Source organism: Rattus norvegicus, chromosome 14 (genome assembly GCF_021556685.1).
Source record: "Rattus norvegicus strain SHRSP/BbbUtx chromosome 14, alternate assembly SHRSP_T2T, whole genome shotgun sequence".
In the NCBI taxonomy this organism is placed as follows: Eukaryota; Metazoa; Chordata; class Mammalia; order Rodentia; family Muridae; genus Rattus; species Rattus norvegicus.
This window is the reverse complement of record NC_141547.1, coordinates 41,505,068-41,518,770: the sequence shown is the minus strand read 5'-3', so window position 1 is coordinate 41,518,770 and position 13,703 is coordinate 41,505,068. Positions and strand designations below refer to the sequence as shown.

General features: G+C 46.0%; 1 protein-coding gene across 52 annotated transcripts in view; it reads left to right on the top strand.

Annotated features, from left to right (window-relative positions):
- Limch1 (LIM and calponin homology domains 1) overlaps positions 1-13,703 on the top strand; it is a 312,252-nt gene that overhangs the window by 253,058 nt on the left and 45,491 nt on the right. For 28 of the 52 annotated variants that reach the window (XM_087583019.1, NM_001401575.1, XM_087583009.1 and 25 more), the window contains 4 exon segments: positions 5,716-5,751; positions 9,927-10,053; positions 11,429-11,586; positions 11,746-12,154. In XM_087583019.1, coding sequence (XP_087439145.1) covers positions 5,716-5,751; positions 9,927-10,053; positions 11,429-11,586; positions 11,746-12,154 — 730 coding nt within the window. 52 annotated transcript variants of the gene reach the window in all.

Genomic DNA, 13,703 nt, shown 5'->3' with positions numbered 1-13,703 from the left:
TAGAACCTCCATCCCACCTTCCGGGTAGGAGCCATGAGGAAAGAAAACATGGAATTCATCCAAATACTTTGTCCTTGAGACCCAAAGAAATAGGAGGTGGTCCGTGACCGGTAGAGCAGTCTTTTGAGCTCTAGACTGATTGACACCGTCAAAGGGGGAAAGCTGTACATATGAGTGTGTCAGGAACACGTGATGAGGCTTCCAGGCTCCAGTGTCTGAGAGAAAGATAAGGCAGAAAACTCATGAGAAATGCATCCTGGGGTCCTCCAGTGCACACTGGGCCCTCACTTAGTCCTGTGGTGACTAGGTGTCACCATGCCCTCTAGGTGCGTTGCAGGCCTTTGGAGAACTCACACTAGCATCTAAGTCAGATTGTGGCGCCTTTACTAACAGGCCTGTGGAGTGACAGCTGAGCATCTCTCTTCACCTTTCAGTCTCCTTTCATAACCCTCTTCCTCTTGCCTCCTGTCACCAACGCCACCTGATTAACGCTAGGACAGTGCCTTCTGGCACCGATGGCCGTCTCAAAAAGGCCCCATGGCTGGCGCCAGTGCTGGAGTCTCAGGAAGAACAGGTCTGCGTTCAGAGCAACAACCCAAAGACTGAGGAAGGTGAGGCATAGCATGCCCTGCCTCCCAGGTAGTGATGGGTGACAGGCAAGCAGGCTTTTGGTAACTTTTTTTCTCCTATAACAAAACTGTCCTCTCCGGCTCTAGTTACACCCACATGCCTGCCACAGGAAAAAGAAGAAGTTATTAAAAAAGAGCCTGAGATGCTGCCAAGGGTACAAAGACCAGAGGGAAGCAGCGGACCCCTGTGAGCCTCCTGCCTGCATTCTCTGTTGTGCTGCCTCTGCTATGTGTGGCTGGTGTGTGCCTAGATAAGAGCTCAGCATCCTGTGTGCCCTCGGTGACTGAGTTGGAGGGAAGTAAAGTTGCTTAAAGGGACATACTCATCATAGGACAGGAGTTGTGCTTCTGGGGTCGGCTCTGAATGGAGATTTTCGCCTTTGCATGTGACTGGGGACTGGCCTGATTCCCTCCTCACTACTCGTGAAAAGCGGAATTGGAACCATTTCCAAGTACCAGCTGCGTGACAGAGGCCTCCGCAAATAAAAAGGGGGATTTCCTACACAGCGACTCCATCTCCACGCACTTCTGCTTCGATGAGTGTCAGTGAGTGACACTGTTGAATTCCTTTAGCAGTGAATGGTCTTTTACTGGTCGGACCAAATGTTGCCCTAGAGCATGGCCTCTGGCCTCTGAGTGAGAGCCTTTGGGAACAGAAGTGAAGTTGGAGAAGAAAACAGCTCCTTCTTGGAGTGGCTGTGGCCTGGAAAGGCCAGAACAAGATGGCTGATTCACAAAAAGATGGTACGATGACCAGGAGAACTGAGATACTCCCTAGACATCCAGATCTGAACCAACCCATTTCCTTTTGCACAGCAGTAGGGAGCTAGGAGTCTGCCACGGGTATGCCAGGAATGATGGGAAGTCAGGTTATCCTGTACGTCTGTGACTGTGTCTCCAGTCCAGGCCTTGGCATGTGCTTTGAGTGTTTTATTAATGCCTCATGCTGCAACAAAGCCACTTACCTGCTTCTGCTAGAAGAAACAAAATGATGGACACAGCCCCATGAATCCAGAGTTTCTCTCTTTTGCATGTAAGCAGGTATGAAAAGAGTAGCGTAATAATGCGTTTACCCACTAACCATTCTTTCTGATCTTCGCTCTGTGGGAAGAATAAATGAAAAACTGTTCTTCCTCAATCACAGAGGTGCCTTTGGCAAAGGACTCAGACTTCTTTCCAAGCTCCTTGATTTTTATGGATTTCAGGCCTAAGAAGACATTTTTAAGAACTTGCGGGATGTTTTCAGCATTAGCCAACCCCACTGCCATCTGGTGGCAGGATTTCTGTTCCACTTCCTGACTTGATTTAAGATCTTGGAATTTCAAGACCCTGTGTGTGGAAGCTGCTGTTACCAGTTAATGATATATACATATCATGTTTGTAAGTGCAGTCTACCTACCTAATGTTGGTTGACAAGAGACTGATGAGACGAATTCTCTTGAGCTCCTTGTGAGGCAGAAAGTGCCAAGGGCACAGTGGAGGCCAGGAAGAACATTGGTCAATCTTACATTTTTAAAATCAGAACCCTAGCCATCTTCATCAGCAGTTTCTAGCCTTTTGGATATAAGTAGTAGTCGTGTAATAACCACAATGCCCAGGGAGCAAAGACAATAGACATGCTTTACACCATAGTTGTAGAGCATGTTGTATCCCCTTCGGTGTGTCTGCTCCCTCTCTAGCTCACCTCTGAAATAAATCACAGGTAGGTTGAGTGGATATTTGCTTGTTCACAAGTGAGAAATGGCATAGGGAGAAAAGTTATGTGATTGAATCCCATGCAGTTCCCCGGTTGAGGCTAGTTAAGGACCAAGGGACTAAGTGGTCAACTTTGCCCTCTATTGTCAACTCTCCTTCTTCCAGATGTTCAAACCTGAGGCTTTACTGTGGGTCTGTGGCCTGCTGTGGAGCAAGCCAGAGTGACAGGAAGGAAGGAGGCAGGGCCTGTAGGCTGGACACTGCATGCCTCCTGGGTGCATTCCTGGTTTTCACGACCTTTGCAAATATGAAATTCCATCGTCGTTGGAAAACCAAACTTCAGCACACCACCCAGAATTAAATCACCAAGATTTTAACTTAGCTCTGAGCGGGAAACCACTTTTCCCCTTCAAGTCTTTGCCTACAAGAGTCGCAAGAGGAGACATGGAGAACTGTTTGAATTCCTACTGCTTTCTATGCTCCAGTCATTTGTGGCTCATATTAGGATAAATAGTGTAAGTGAAGAGAGCCATTAGCTTTATGACATACTTCTTTTTCAAAATCTTTTAGGGTGTGTGTGTGTGTGTGTGTGTACGTGCTTGTGCACATCTATGCATATGAGAAAGGGAGAGAGAGAGGGAGACACTGCCCACATACTAGTAGAGGTCAAAAAAGAGCCTGTGGGAGTTGGATTGTCCCTTCTACTATGTGAGTTATAGAAATGCGGGTCATCAGGCTTGGTGGGTGGCAAGTCCCTTTACCTGCTGAGCCATCTCCCAGCCCATGACATGCTTCTTGATTGAACCAACACCTGCCCTGAGAATTTGCATTTTCTCCTAATGAATGTTTACTGAGTAATTGCTATGTGCAAAACACAAGACCAAGTCAAGTGTTCATCCTAGATGAGTGGTCGGAGCTATTTTCTACTCTCACATGAAATTAATTCAGAGTACAGGGAATCTACCACGGAATACTTGTGGATTCCAAGGTTCTCTGTTAGTGCCAGACATTGTATGAACATAATCAGTCGGTATGTCCTTGTTTCTGTCACCCTTCTAAATACTGCTACCCTCAGATTGAAACTTCATTAGGTGTCTTTTCTGGTAGGTTGCTCCTTGCAAGTCTGTCACAGTGGTCAATTCTATACCCTATAGCATTAAGGCATTCTTTACCCAGAGTGTCTCCTACTTTGCATTTGAGGATCTCTTTATGAGAGGGATGGAGGGCAAGGGAAGGAGGGAGGGAGGGAGGGAGGGAGGGAGGGAGGGAGGGAGAAGAGAGACAGAGACAGAGACAGAGACAGAGACAGAAAGCAGACCTGTTTGACAACTGAAAAGGCCCCTTGAAGCCAAGTGCTAATTATCTTCCTCTTATGAGCAAAGACAGTCTTACTTACCTCAGTGCCCTTTTAAAACTAACAAATCCATCTAAGAGGAAACTCCTTAGGTCCATGAGCACACAGAAAATGGAGAAACGAAGCTAATCCTCCGAGTCTGCTGCTCTTGTCAGTACCCCCAAAATACCTCTCGAGGGCCTCCTCTGGCCAGAGCTGAGGGGAAATAATCAGGAAGCGTCTTGCATGGTGAGACTTAGTGAGACTCCATTGCCAGCAGAGACATCTTGAATGCTGTTACTGTGGAGAAACAGTTAAGTTCAGGGCTAGGCCGAAGCTGACACTGCTCGCTAGGACAAGACTGTGTGTGCACCATAAGCTCAACTTCCGCACTAGGCTGTACTTAGATAAAATGCTAACTGGATATCCAGACAGAGACACAAAACCACATAACTCTTGGTTAACGACTGCTCCGTTACTTATCCGTCAAGAATAACTTCTCTTTCAAAGATGGTTTAGCAAGTACCACATTTGAATATTTGAATATTCCAATGGACCTTTTCACTAAGTGAAATCCAGGTATGCGTCTTCAGAATTGACCCTGCTCATGCTTTCTCTCCTGGTGGGGAAGAATCCCCTCATGACTTGCTTCACAGCTGTGGCATTTGGGGTGCCCTGAGGATCTTACTTAAACTAGCACCTTTAGGAAGTGCCCCCGGGAGAACGGAATGAGTTTTCTACCAGCAGAAGAGGAGTCTCACAGCCCTTTGGTTGGCCTGCTTGTGTCCATTCCAACAGAAAGCTATGGTCTTACCCACAGATTTGATAGCTGAAAATGCCCTTTGAAGCCAAGTGCTAACAACTTCCTTCTTATCAGCAAAGGCAGTTTTACTTTACAGGTTTTCCCTGTGAGTGAAATAATAATTGTCAGTAAATGGGGAATGTTCTAGAACGGTGAAAGTTAAAGAAAGGTGTGTGTGTGTGTGTGTGTGTGTGTGTGTGTGTGTGTGTGTGTGTGTGTGTTCGTGCATTGTTGGGGCTAATTTCTCTAAAATTAGAGGAAGAAACACTCAGAAATTACCTGCTAGGATAAGGATCATGGGAGAAGGTAATGTTTTGCTGACAAGGTGCAATTGCTGGGAAGCTAGAAGCAAGATAGATTCTCCTTACAGCGGCAATTCTTTATCCGATTCAGAACACAGAAATGAGCAGTCTTTGGGGAGCAGAAGAGGATAGCGCCTTTAAGCTCTCCCCTTGCTGAAGGGGGGCTCCATTGTGGATGCTGCTTGTCCAGATGTGTGCTTCCCTACGGCAACGTTCTCACTGTTGCCTCTTTCTCACGGTGTCGCTACATCCGGGCCTAATACCATCGTACTGCAGGGAGCTTTATAAACCCAAACTACTCTAAGAATAGGAAAGATCAGGACAAACTTTGTTTTTTTCCAGCTGTGGGATAGCCTCCGAGTCTGGTTTTGATTAAGATTACCCGTTTTCTAGGAATTGTGGTTTCTGTCAAACGCAGGCGGAAGGTTGGAGTTCTGGCTGAAGTTTTGGTTTGCTCTTAGAAAAAAAAAGTGGTAGAAATCGTCTTTGATATTGTCTGTGCAAATGCATTAACACATCAGAGCAGCTCAGCAAGGGCATGTGCATGTCCATTAAAGACCGTTGCCACCAACACAGAGAGGCATGAGCTGTTTGTGTGTGAGTAACCGTAGTGGTATTTGCATTTTAAGCTGCCTTTCCCAAATACTGTGAGTTAAACCCAAGCTTTTGTGTGTTTACATTAAACAGAGTTTTCTTCGTGGGCAGCATGGGATTATTTGATTTCTGGGTTTTAATACAAACTTTATACCCTTTGGAAATACGAAGGCTTTGATTTATTTTTTTTTTAGTAGCTAATGAATATTGCTAATTGTGTAATGACGTTTTTCTTTCAGCATGGCCAGCAGAAAGGTTTGGTACACACAAATTGATTTCTCCTACAGCTTGTTTTCCCAGGTTGGTCACAGCATCCGCTGTCTGCCAGCCCTCTCTCTAATTTTGTATTTGATCTCGTAGATACGGTCCGAGAACTCCTGTGTCAGATGACGCAGAGTAAGTGGCATCGTGCTCATAGGATTACATTAATCAGTAGCCTAAACTGCATGCTTCCCGTGTACTTACCACTAATTGGCATGCAGCGGATGCCGCAGCGAGCTACCTAGTAAGCCCAGGGCGCAGAAGAGCACGGGGGTCGAGTGTTCTGTGCGGGGAGATTATTGAGAAAGCGACTTGAGCATGATGCTGATGCTTTGCCGCTCATTTTCCATAGCATGCTGGAGCCACTCCTGTGACCTGGACAGTGGTGCCGCCCTTCCTGAACCATTGAATTAAGGAAGGGGTGTCATGATTTTTGCAATTTAACTCCCAGTGCACCGGGGCTTAGCCTAAACAATGAAGTAGTCATTCCTACAGTCACTTTTTTTTCCAAACCAAAAAAAAAAAAAAAAAAAAAAGAAAGAAAGAAAGAAGAAAAAAAGAAAAAAAAAACCAAACAAATCCTAAACCACTAATTATAGATTCAGAAGCCCAAGTCTCTACCAGGTTGGAGTCATATAAACTGTGGGATGTTTAAGACCCAAACATTGGGGCTTTATTCAAGTTCCATAGCATAGCAAGGGGTCAAGGGTATAAAACGGGACCCAGGTTCCTCTGCCTGCCACTTGCTTTTCTTCCTGAGCAGAGGTCTCTTCCCTACCTGGCACCTCACATCCCAGTTTGAAAAGAATTGTAATCACCCTAGCTGTGACCTTGCAAACTCCATTCCAAAGTTGGCTTTCCTGTAAGCAGAGCATTGTACTCCTGATGTACAAGGCCAAAAGTTTTTCAGAATGATACTCTTCTTGGGTCTGGTAATTGGTCTTCGGAGGTAAAAGATTTAATATTTCATTCCAACATCAGTTGCACAAAAGCATCGTGTGGCTTGACAGAGACCTGACCATCACCAGAAGGGTGAATGCTGCCTGCTGTCCTGAGCCAAATTCCATGTCAAATCAGGGCATAAAACGCACAGGTGTCACTTCTATAGATGACAACAATAATGGTATTCAGGCAGAGACGGGGGCTTTAAACAACTGTTTCCCCGTGTTTGTGTTGAGGTCAGCCCAGTTTAGAGTCTTAACCCTGAGCAGTCATATCCCATCGCCAAGCTCTGATGGACAGTCTAGAATTATTTAGTTATCTGGGAGACAGAACCTCCACGTCCCCAACATGCAGTTCTGCCCGTGACTGCACAGAGTTAAGCAGACAGTAGAAGTGAGGCCTGGGTATTACTCTTAAACCCTCCAGTGGCAATATTTCACATCGCTGACAGGAGGGCGTGCGATTGAGAGGCCAATCTCTGATCTGATGAGCAGCAACATTGTGGTAGGACGGATTTATTCCTCTTAGACAGGCAGCTGCAGCACAGTTTGCTCAAGGTAGATCTTAGGGAAGGAAGCTACATTCAGAAGATTTTAGACCTGGCCCACACTTGCCTCTGAAAGCTCAGACACAGAAAAAGTTAGAGACCGTTTAAAGGGGCGGGAACTCCCCTCTCTGATGTTTATAAAAACAAAACGAAACAAAACACAAAAACACAAAAACAAAACAAAACTCCCCCGTGGACCAGAAAGAAGACAAGGAACTTCTTGTCTAGAGGTTTTATTTGAGAATGTGCAAAAGTGCCAAATAACCACTTACCAGAGGGCGCTGTTGACACGAGTCATAGGGAGAACCAAATCACAAGGGTTAATTTTTAAAATAGAGCTGTGTGCTATCTTTTCATTTCTTTCCCCTGTCCCTTTCCCAAAATCTTTAAAGGCAATCACTGGCATAAACTATACTTATTAATTGACATACTCTGAAGATACAGCCCAATCAAAAGACAAAGTGTCCTGATAAAATACAAGTCAGGGCAGACCTACCATAAAGGTAGCGGAATCTCCCCCTTCTGGCCAGTCAGGAATGTCTGTCATTTCATGGCCTCACATTCTCCTCACGGGCACATCTCTCCTCTCCCAACAGGACTCTGCCAGAGGGCCTGCATCTTGGGAACATCACGAAGCATTTTATTCAGTTTTCTGACTTCATATTGTGCTTTTTCAGATTCTTTTATGGCAAGCTGTTGATATTTCTTTAAAAAGAAACACACTCTCCCCGGGTGGGGGAGGTAGTTCTTCCTGATACAGGAGAAGCAAACAAGAGGCCCACTTAATTATCTGGCCTTTGGCCACATTTGGGCTAGGGTAAGTTGGAGCTTCACAGTGGGAACAGAAATGGTAAATCAAGGCAACTGTGGGGGCCTCTCCTGTTCCCTCAACACCCTGTGGTGAGGGAGCTGAATCCTGACCCGGGAGAAGCCGGTGACTTCCTACGTTTCCCAACCCAGAATTCTGCCCTTTAGAACTCCAAAGTCAGGGGCCTCCCCTCTCTGCACAGCTTGTCTACTGCTCTGTAAGACATGCAGCTCAGAGACATTTATTCATCCTAAGGCCTCAGTAGAAATTGTTATTTGCCTTAAAAATAACTGGCTAGATTATATATTTTAAAGGTACCACCCTTCCCTGCTCCAAGTATAGGAAAAGAAAGTGTAAGAGTTTCCATCTATTTCTAGAAGACCTACTTATATGAGAGAAATAAAAAACCACCATAGGTTAGACCTTTCTACTTAACCGTATAAATTCCCGAACTTTTCTTTATGTTAGTAAGTACTGTAAAATAGACAAAAAAAATCACAGCCCTTTCCCCCTCTGAGGAGGAAGTTTTTTTTTCTAGAAGGCACAGCTGAAGCCAACAGGACCAGGAGAAGTAACAAGAGCAACCTCCTACCATGCTTTGTCACCCCTGTACCCCCCCACACACACATGCACACACATGCACATGCACACACATCTGCACACACACGTGCACTCAATGCATACTCACATGCACACACATGCACACATGCACACACATCTGCACACACACGTGCACTCAATGCATACTCACATGCACACACATGCACACATGTACACACGCATGCACACACACATACACACACACACGCACACACATTAGATTTTAAATGTCTAGCACCTGGAGAAAGGGACCAGGAACCCAGCCACTCATGCAGATTCATCCACCAGTGCTGATGCTGTTCCCACATCTGATGATGCCTGGAATCAGTTGGTTTCCTAGTGCACGTCTTCTCCCTGGGCCCCCAGCACCCGCCCCCCACGTTCAGCTATCTTCAAAAATGGATTATCGCCCTCTTTTATACCTAGGGGACTTAGAAGGTTTCTCCTTAACTCCTTAACTCCTAAACTTAAGTTCCTACTCAACGTTTGAGTTGTTTGGTCTCAGAGCTGGTCTTTTCCCCCTTAGGGGCAAGGGAGGGGGCTTTGCTTTGGTCTCTCCTGTGTCACCCTGTTACCCTGCTGCTTCAATGCTTGCTCTTAACAGGGCTGTGTGAGCATCACAGAAAAGACTCTGGTCTTAGGAAGCTCCTGCAGAATCTGTCAATTGCAGGCACAGCCAGAAGGTTTGCTTTTCCTCATTACCCGGCCTTTCTTTCTCTTTCCCTTCGAAAAGGAAATTCAGAGGAATCCCATCAAAAACAAAACAGTTGGGAACACATTAGGTGCAAAGTATACCCTCATTTATGAATTTGTTTCATCTTCTTAATACAAAATGCCTTATCTTCTGATTCCAAGATGCACTATCAATTATGTGAATATATATATATATATATATATATATATATATATATATATATATAAAGAAATAGCCACAACACACCCATCATTTATTTAAATATGCAACGGTGGTGTCCTAATCTTGAGGCCCTGTGACTTTTTTTCTAAGTGAAGACACTGTCTCTGCGCATGTAAATCAGGCAAGCTCTCTTTTTTTCACCACCAAGTGTAGTGTGAAATTCCACTGCAATGGAATGTGCCCGACTGCCGCCTCCCCCAACACATATATTCTCCCTAAATTATATACCTTTGAGTGAGAGGAGTGCGGGACCTTTAGATACTTTCTCCTGGCCCCTTTCCGGGCACCTTTCTAGAAAGCTCCCTTATTCAGGGCCATCAATGAAGACAAAGACATCCCCTCTTGGCTGTGCTGCTGGCCGCTGCTTCCCGCTGCAGAGCGAAGAGGCGGCTCTCAGCCCGGTAGCGCCCCCAGGCGGCGGTGTGCAGTGGCGGCGAAAGGAGCCCGCCGCCGGCTCTCATCCCGCTTGCTTTTTGTTTTTGCTCTCTCCGCATCAGGAGCACGAGTATGTTTGACATGCGGTGTGAGGAGGAGGCAGCGGTGCTGCCGCACAGCAGGGCCCGCCAGGAGCAGCTGCAGCTGATAAATAACCAGCTGAGGGAAGAGGACGACAAATGGCAAGATGTGAGTTCTGGCCAAGGCCGCGGGCAGTGGGGAGGGACTCAGCCGACCACCCGACTGGGAGGGTAACTTGGACTTCAAAGTCATGCTGGGGAGGGGCCGGCCCAGCATTACAGAGGCCGCGCCAGTGTGAAGATTAAAGCAGAGGTCGGTAGGAACGTGGAGAGAGGAGAAGCCGGCACTGGTGTCTATCAGCAGGTACTCTGGTCCAAAGCTTGGTCACAAAGAGAAGGGGTGAGAGGTAGGCGACTAGGATAGGGGCAGAGCTGTGGTGTGCTGTCTTTTAATAGTCTATATTTAAGACTGATGGATGACGACGATGACTGCAGCTGTCAGCGTTAATTGAACCCGTAGCAGGCACTGTTCTAAACGCTTCGCTCTGGGTAATTCATCCTTTAGGAACTCTGTGTACTAGCAATGGTTATCTCCCAGCATCCACAGATGAGCCCCAGTTCCGCTAAGTCACTGCCCAAAGTTCCATAGCTAGTGAGTAGAGAGGTAAGGTTCAAACCAGGAAAGGAAGGTGCCAGAGGCCGATGAGAGCTTAGAGGTTGTGTGCTGAGAGCAAAGAACTAAAGCAGGATGCCCTTGTGGTTTGCAGAGAGGGAATCATTTTACCTTGTTCTCACTGGGGGGGGGGGGTCACTACTGTAAACCTCTTTCCATCATTAGTCAAAAAGTTGACTTCTCCAAAGTTGTTAGCCCAGTGCCATGACAATAGGTCAATGGGTCTAGCATTAAGGGTCATCACATTCGCTCCCAAGGTTGTAAGCAGCGTTGGATCGCCCACCCCACTTTAGAGAAGATAGAAAAAGGAGTTCAGAGAGGCTAAGAAACACAAAACGATGCATGAACATATCAGAGCTGGGTAATTCCACAGCTCTAGCTGATCCTTCCAACCCAGAAGTCCCTCACTGTCGGAGAGATCTCCATGACCTCCCTCGGACCAGAGGAACTCACGCAAACACAATCAGTGGATCTGGAAGACTCAACTCCAGAGTTCTGTCTTCATTCCCATGCAAGAGAAAACTGTACACAAATCCCTACGTTCTGTTGGTGGGATATCTAGTTCCAATGCAGAGGTAGAAATAGGGGGAAAAAATGAAGTTTTCTATATTACCTGTAAGACAGTTCTGTCAGAAGACATGAACCTTGATTGCGTATGTCACACCACACTGTCTCGGTAAATTGCTGCCCTTTAATGACAGCATGCACACTACCTGCTTCTTTCCCTGCCCTCTAGGCATCCTTGTTCCAACCAGGCTTTCGCAGGACTGTGTGGAAGTGTCCCAGCATAGTGCCTAATAGGTCCGTGAGTCACAGGAAGGCATTCTATGCAGGCCGAGAATGAACGTGAGATCTCTCTTCCTCCCCGCAGGACCTGGCTCGCTGGAAGAGCCGTCGAAGAAGCGCTTCCCAGGACTTAATCAAGAAAGAGGAAGAAAGGAAAAAAATGGAGAAGTTGATGTCTGGAGAAGATGGGACAAGTGAACGGAGGAAAAGCATCAAAACTTACAGAGAAATTGTCCAAGAAAAGTGGGTCTTTCTGTTGCTAGTGCGCGATAGTATCTAGTCCCGCTTTCCCTAAGCCACACGGTTCTGAAGGCTACTGTTTACAGTTTGGTTTTAGCTTGGTGGGAATTGTTGCAGCTTTCTAGATGTTTATTGCTCTTCTTCCCATTCCTCATCCTGCAGGGAGCGGAGAGAGAGGGAGCTGCACGAGGCATATAAGAATGCAAGGTCACAGGAGGAGGCAGAGGGGATCCTCCAGCAATACATCGAGAGGTTCACCATCAGTGAGGCTGTCCTCGAACGCTTGGAGATGCCAAAAATTCTGGAAAGAAGCCATTCAACAGAGCCAAACGTATCCTCCTTCCCCAACGACCCCAGCCCCATGAAATACTTGCGTCAGCAGTCACTGCCCCCGCCCAAGTTCACTGCCACGGTTGAGACTACCATCGCTCGCACCAGTGTCCCAGAGAGCAGCGTAGCAGCAGGCACTGGGTCTCCAAGCAAAACCAGCACTCCAAACACGGTGCCTATGCTGACACCCAGGCCTTACTCCCAGCCCAAAAACTCTCAAGAGGTTCTGAAGACTTTTAAGGTAGGACGAATTCTTTGAGAGAAAGAAGATGGAAACCAAACTGTGGGTAGCTTGTGGACGGAAAGCCTTTGTCAAACAAAAGCCAACACATTTATGGTGGATAGTAGTACACATATTTCAGGAGCTTTGATTTGCAGATACTTAAGGGACGGCTGTTCCTTTCAGTTCTGTTGTTCCTCTTGGAGGGCTCCCTGGGATAGACAAGTCATCAGACAAGCGAGGTCTGTTTTCTGGTTTGACATGATGGTTTCTCATAGAGCAGCATAAACAAATCCTCATTTAGCAATACTCCAAACCTATAGTTATCAGGATGCACAGCATACTCAGACCGTATTTGCCTTTCATTTAAATAGAAAAACACATGGCTATATCTTATAGAAGGAAATTAATACTATATCTAAAGAGTTGCTATACTCAGGGAAAAGAACACATGAGACACAGAGTAGCATGAAGTATGCTTGTCGTCAGGTAAGACAGGTTTTCCTTGAGCAGAAACCTTGAGCTGTATCACCAGAGAGCCTATAAATCATTTTTGAGGACCTAAACACATATCTCCATTTGCTCTCAGTCCAGGGTCTTCCGATTTGCAGAGGAACATTCCACCCGAATCCTAAGCTCGCTCAACTCCAGAGGAAAATCAGTTCACACTGTCCTTGCAGAAAAGTGGAGCTCATCATAGGAACTGTTGCCATTAGGGCTGGCGAGAAGTTTGTACACCCAACTAACTGAGCATTGAGTTAGTAGACCTTCATTACTGGACTTCAGAGAGAGCTCGAAACCTACTGTCTTACGTTTAAATAAGTCTAGGCATCTGAATGTGTGCCTTAAGCTTTGCTAGAACAACAAAAAAAATGGACGACTTGCCATTTCATCCAGATTGATTTAAAACGTTGTCCCTAACAGGGTAAAGACTGTATTCTTATTCCTCGTGGCTCCATCCTAAGAATAGATCCCCAGAATAAATTCTTCCTGAGATTCATGAGAAATTGAAAACTTATATACAAAACACATATGTGTGCTCATACATGTGTGCCTAGCAGTGTCCTCAAGTGGCCCAAATATCTGCGCATTTTCTTGCGTGTGGGGCCAGGATAGTGGATCGTGTAACCTTCCATGAAAGCACGATGTTGAGGAGGCCTAGAACATGGGTGGGATACATTGATATAACTGGCTTTCCAGGTGTCTGACCACATCATTTAGAGATACACCCCCTTATTTATGTAAATCGTGCAGTGGGAGCTCCTAATGATTAGGATAGAAGAATTTATAAATTAGGACAGAACTTAGGCTCTGAGAAAACCTTGTCATTTTTGTTTGGTAATCTCTCTCTCTCTCTCTCTCTCTCTCTCTCTCTCTTCTTCTCTCTCTCTCTGTGTGTGTGTGTGTGTGTGTGTGTGTGTGTGTGTCTGTCTGTCTGTCTGTCTGTCTGTCTGTCTGGGCACACAAGACCCTGTCTCAAAACCAAATGAATAAATTATCAGTACCATAGTGTTACAAAGAAAAAAAAAGTAAAGAAAGATCAAGTAATACACTGTTAACATTTCCAAAC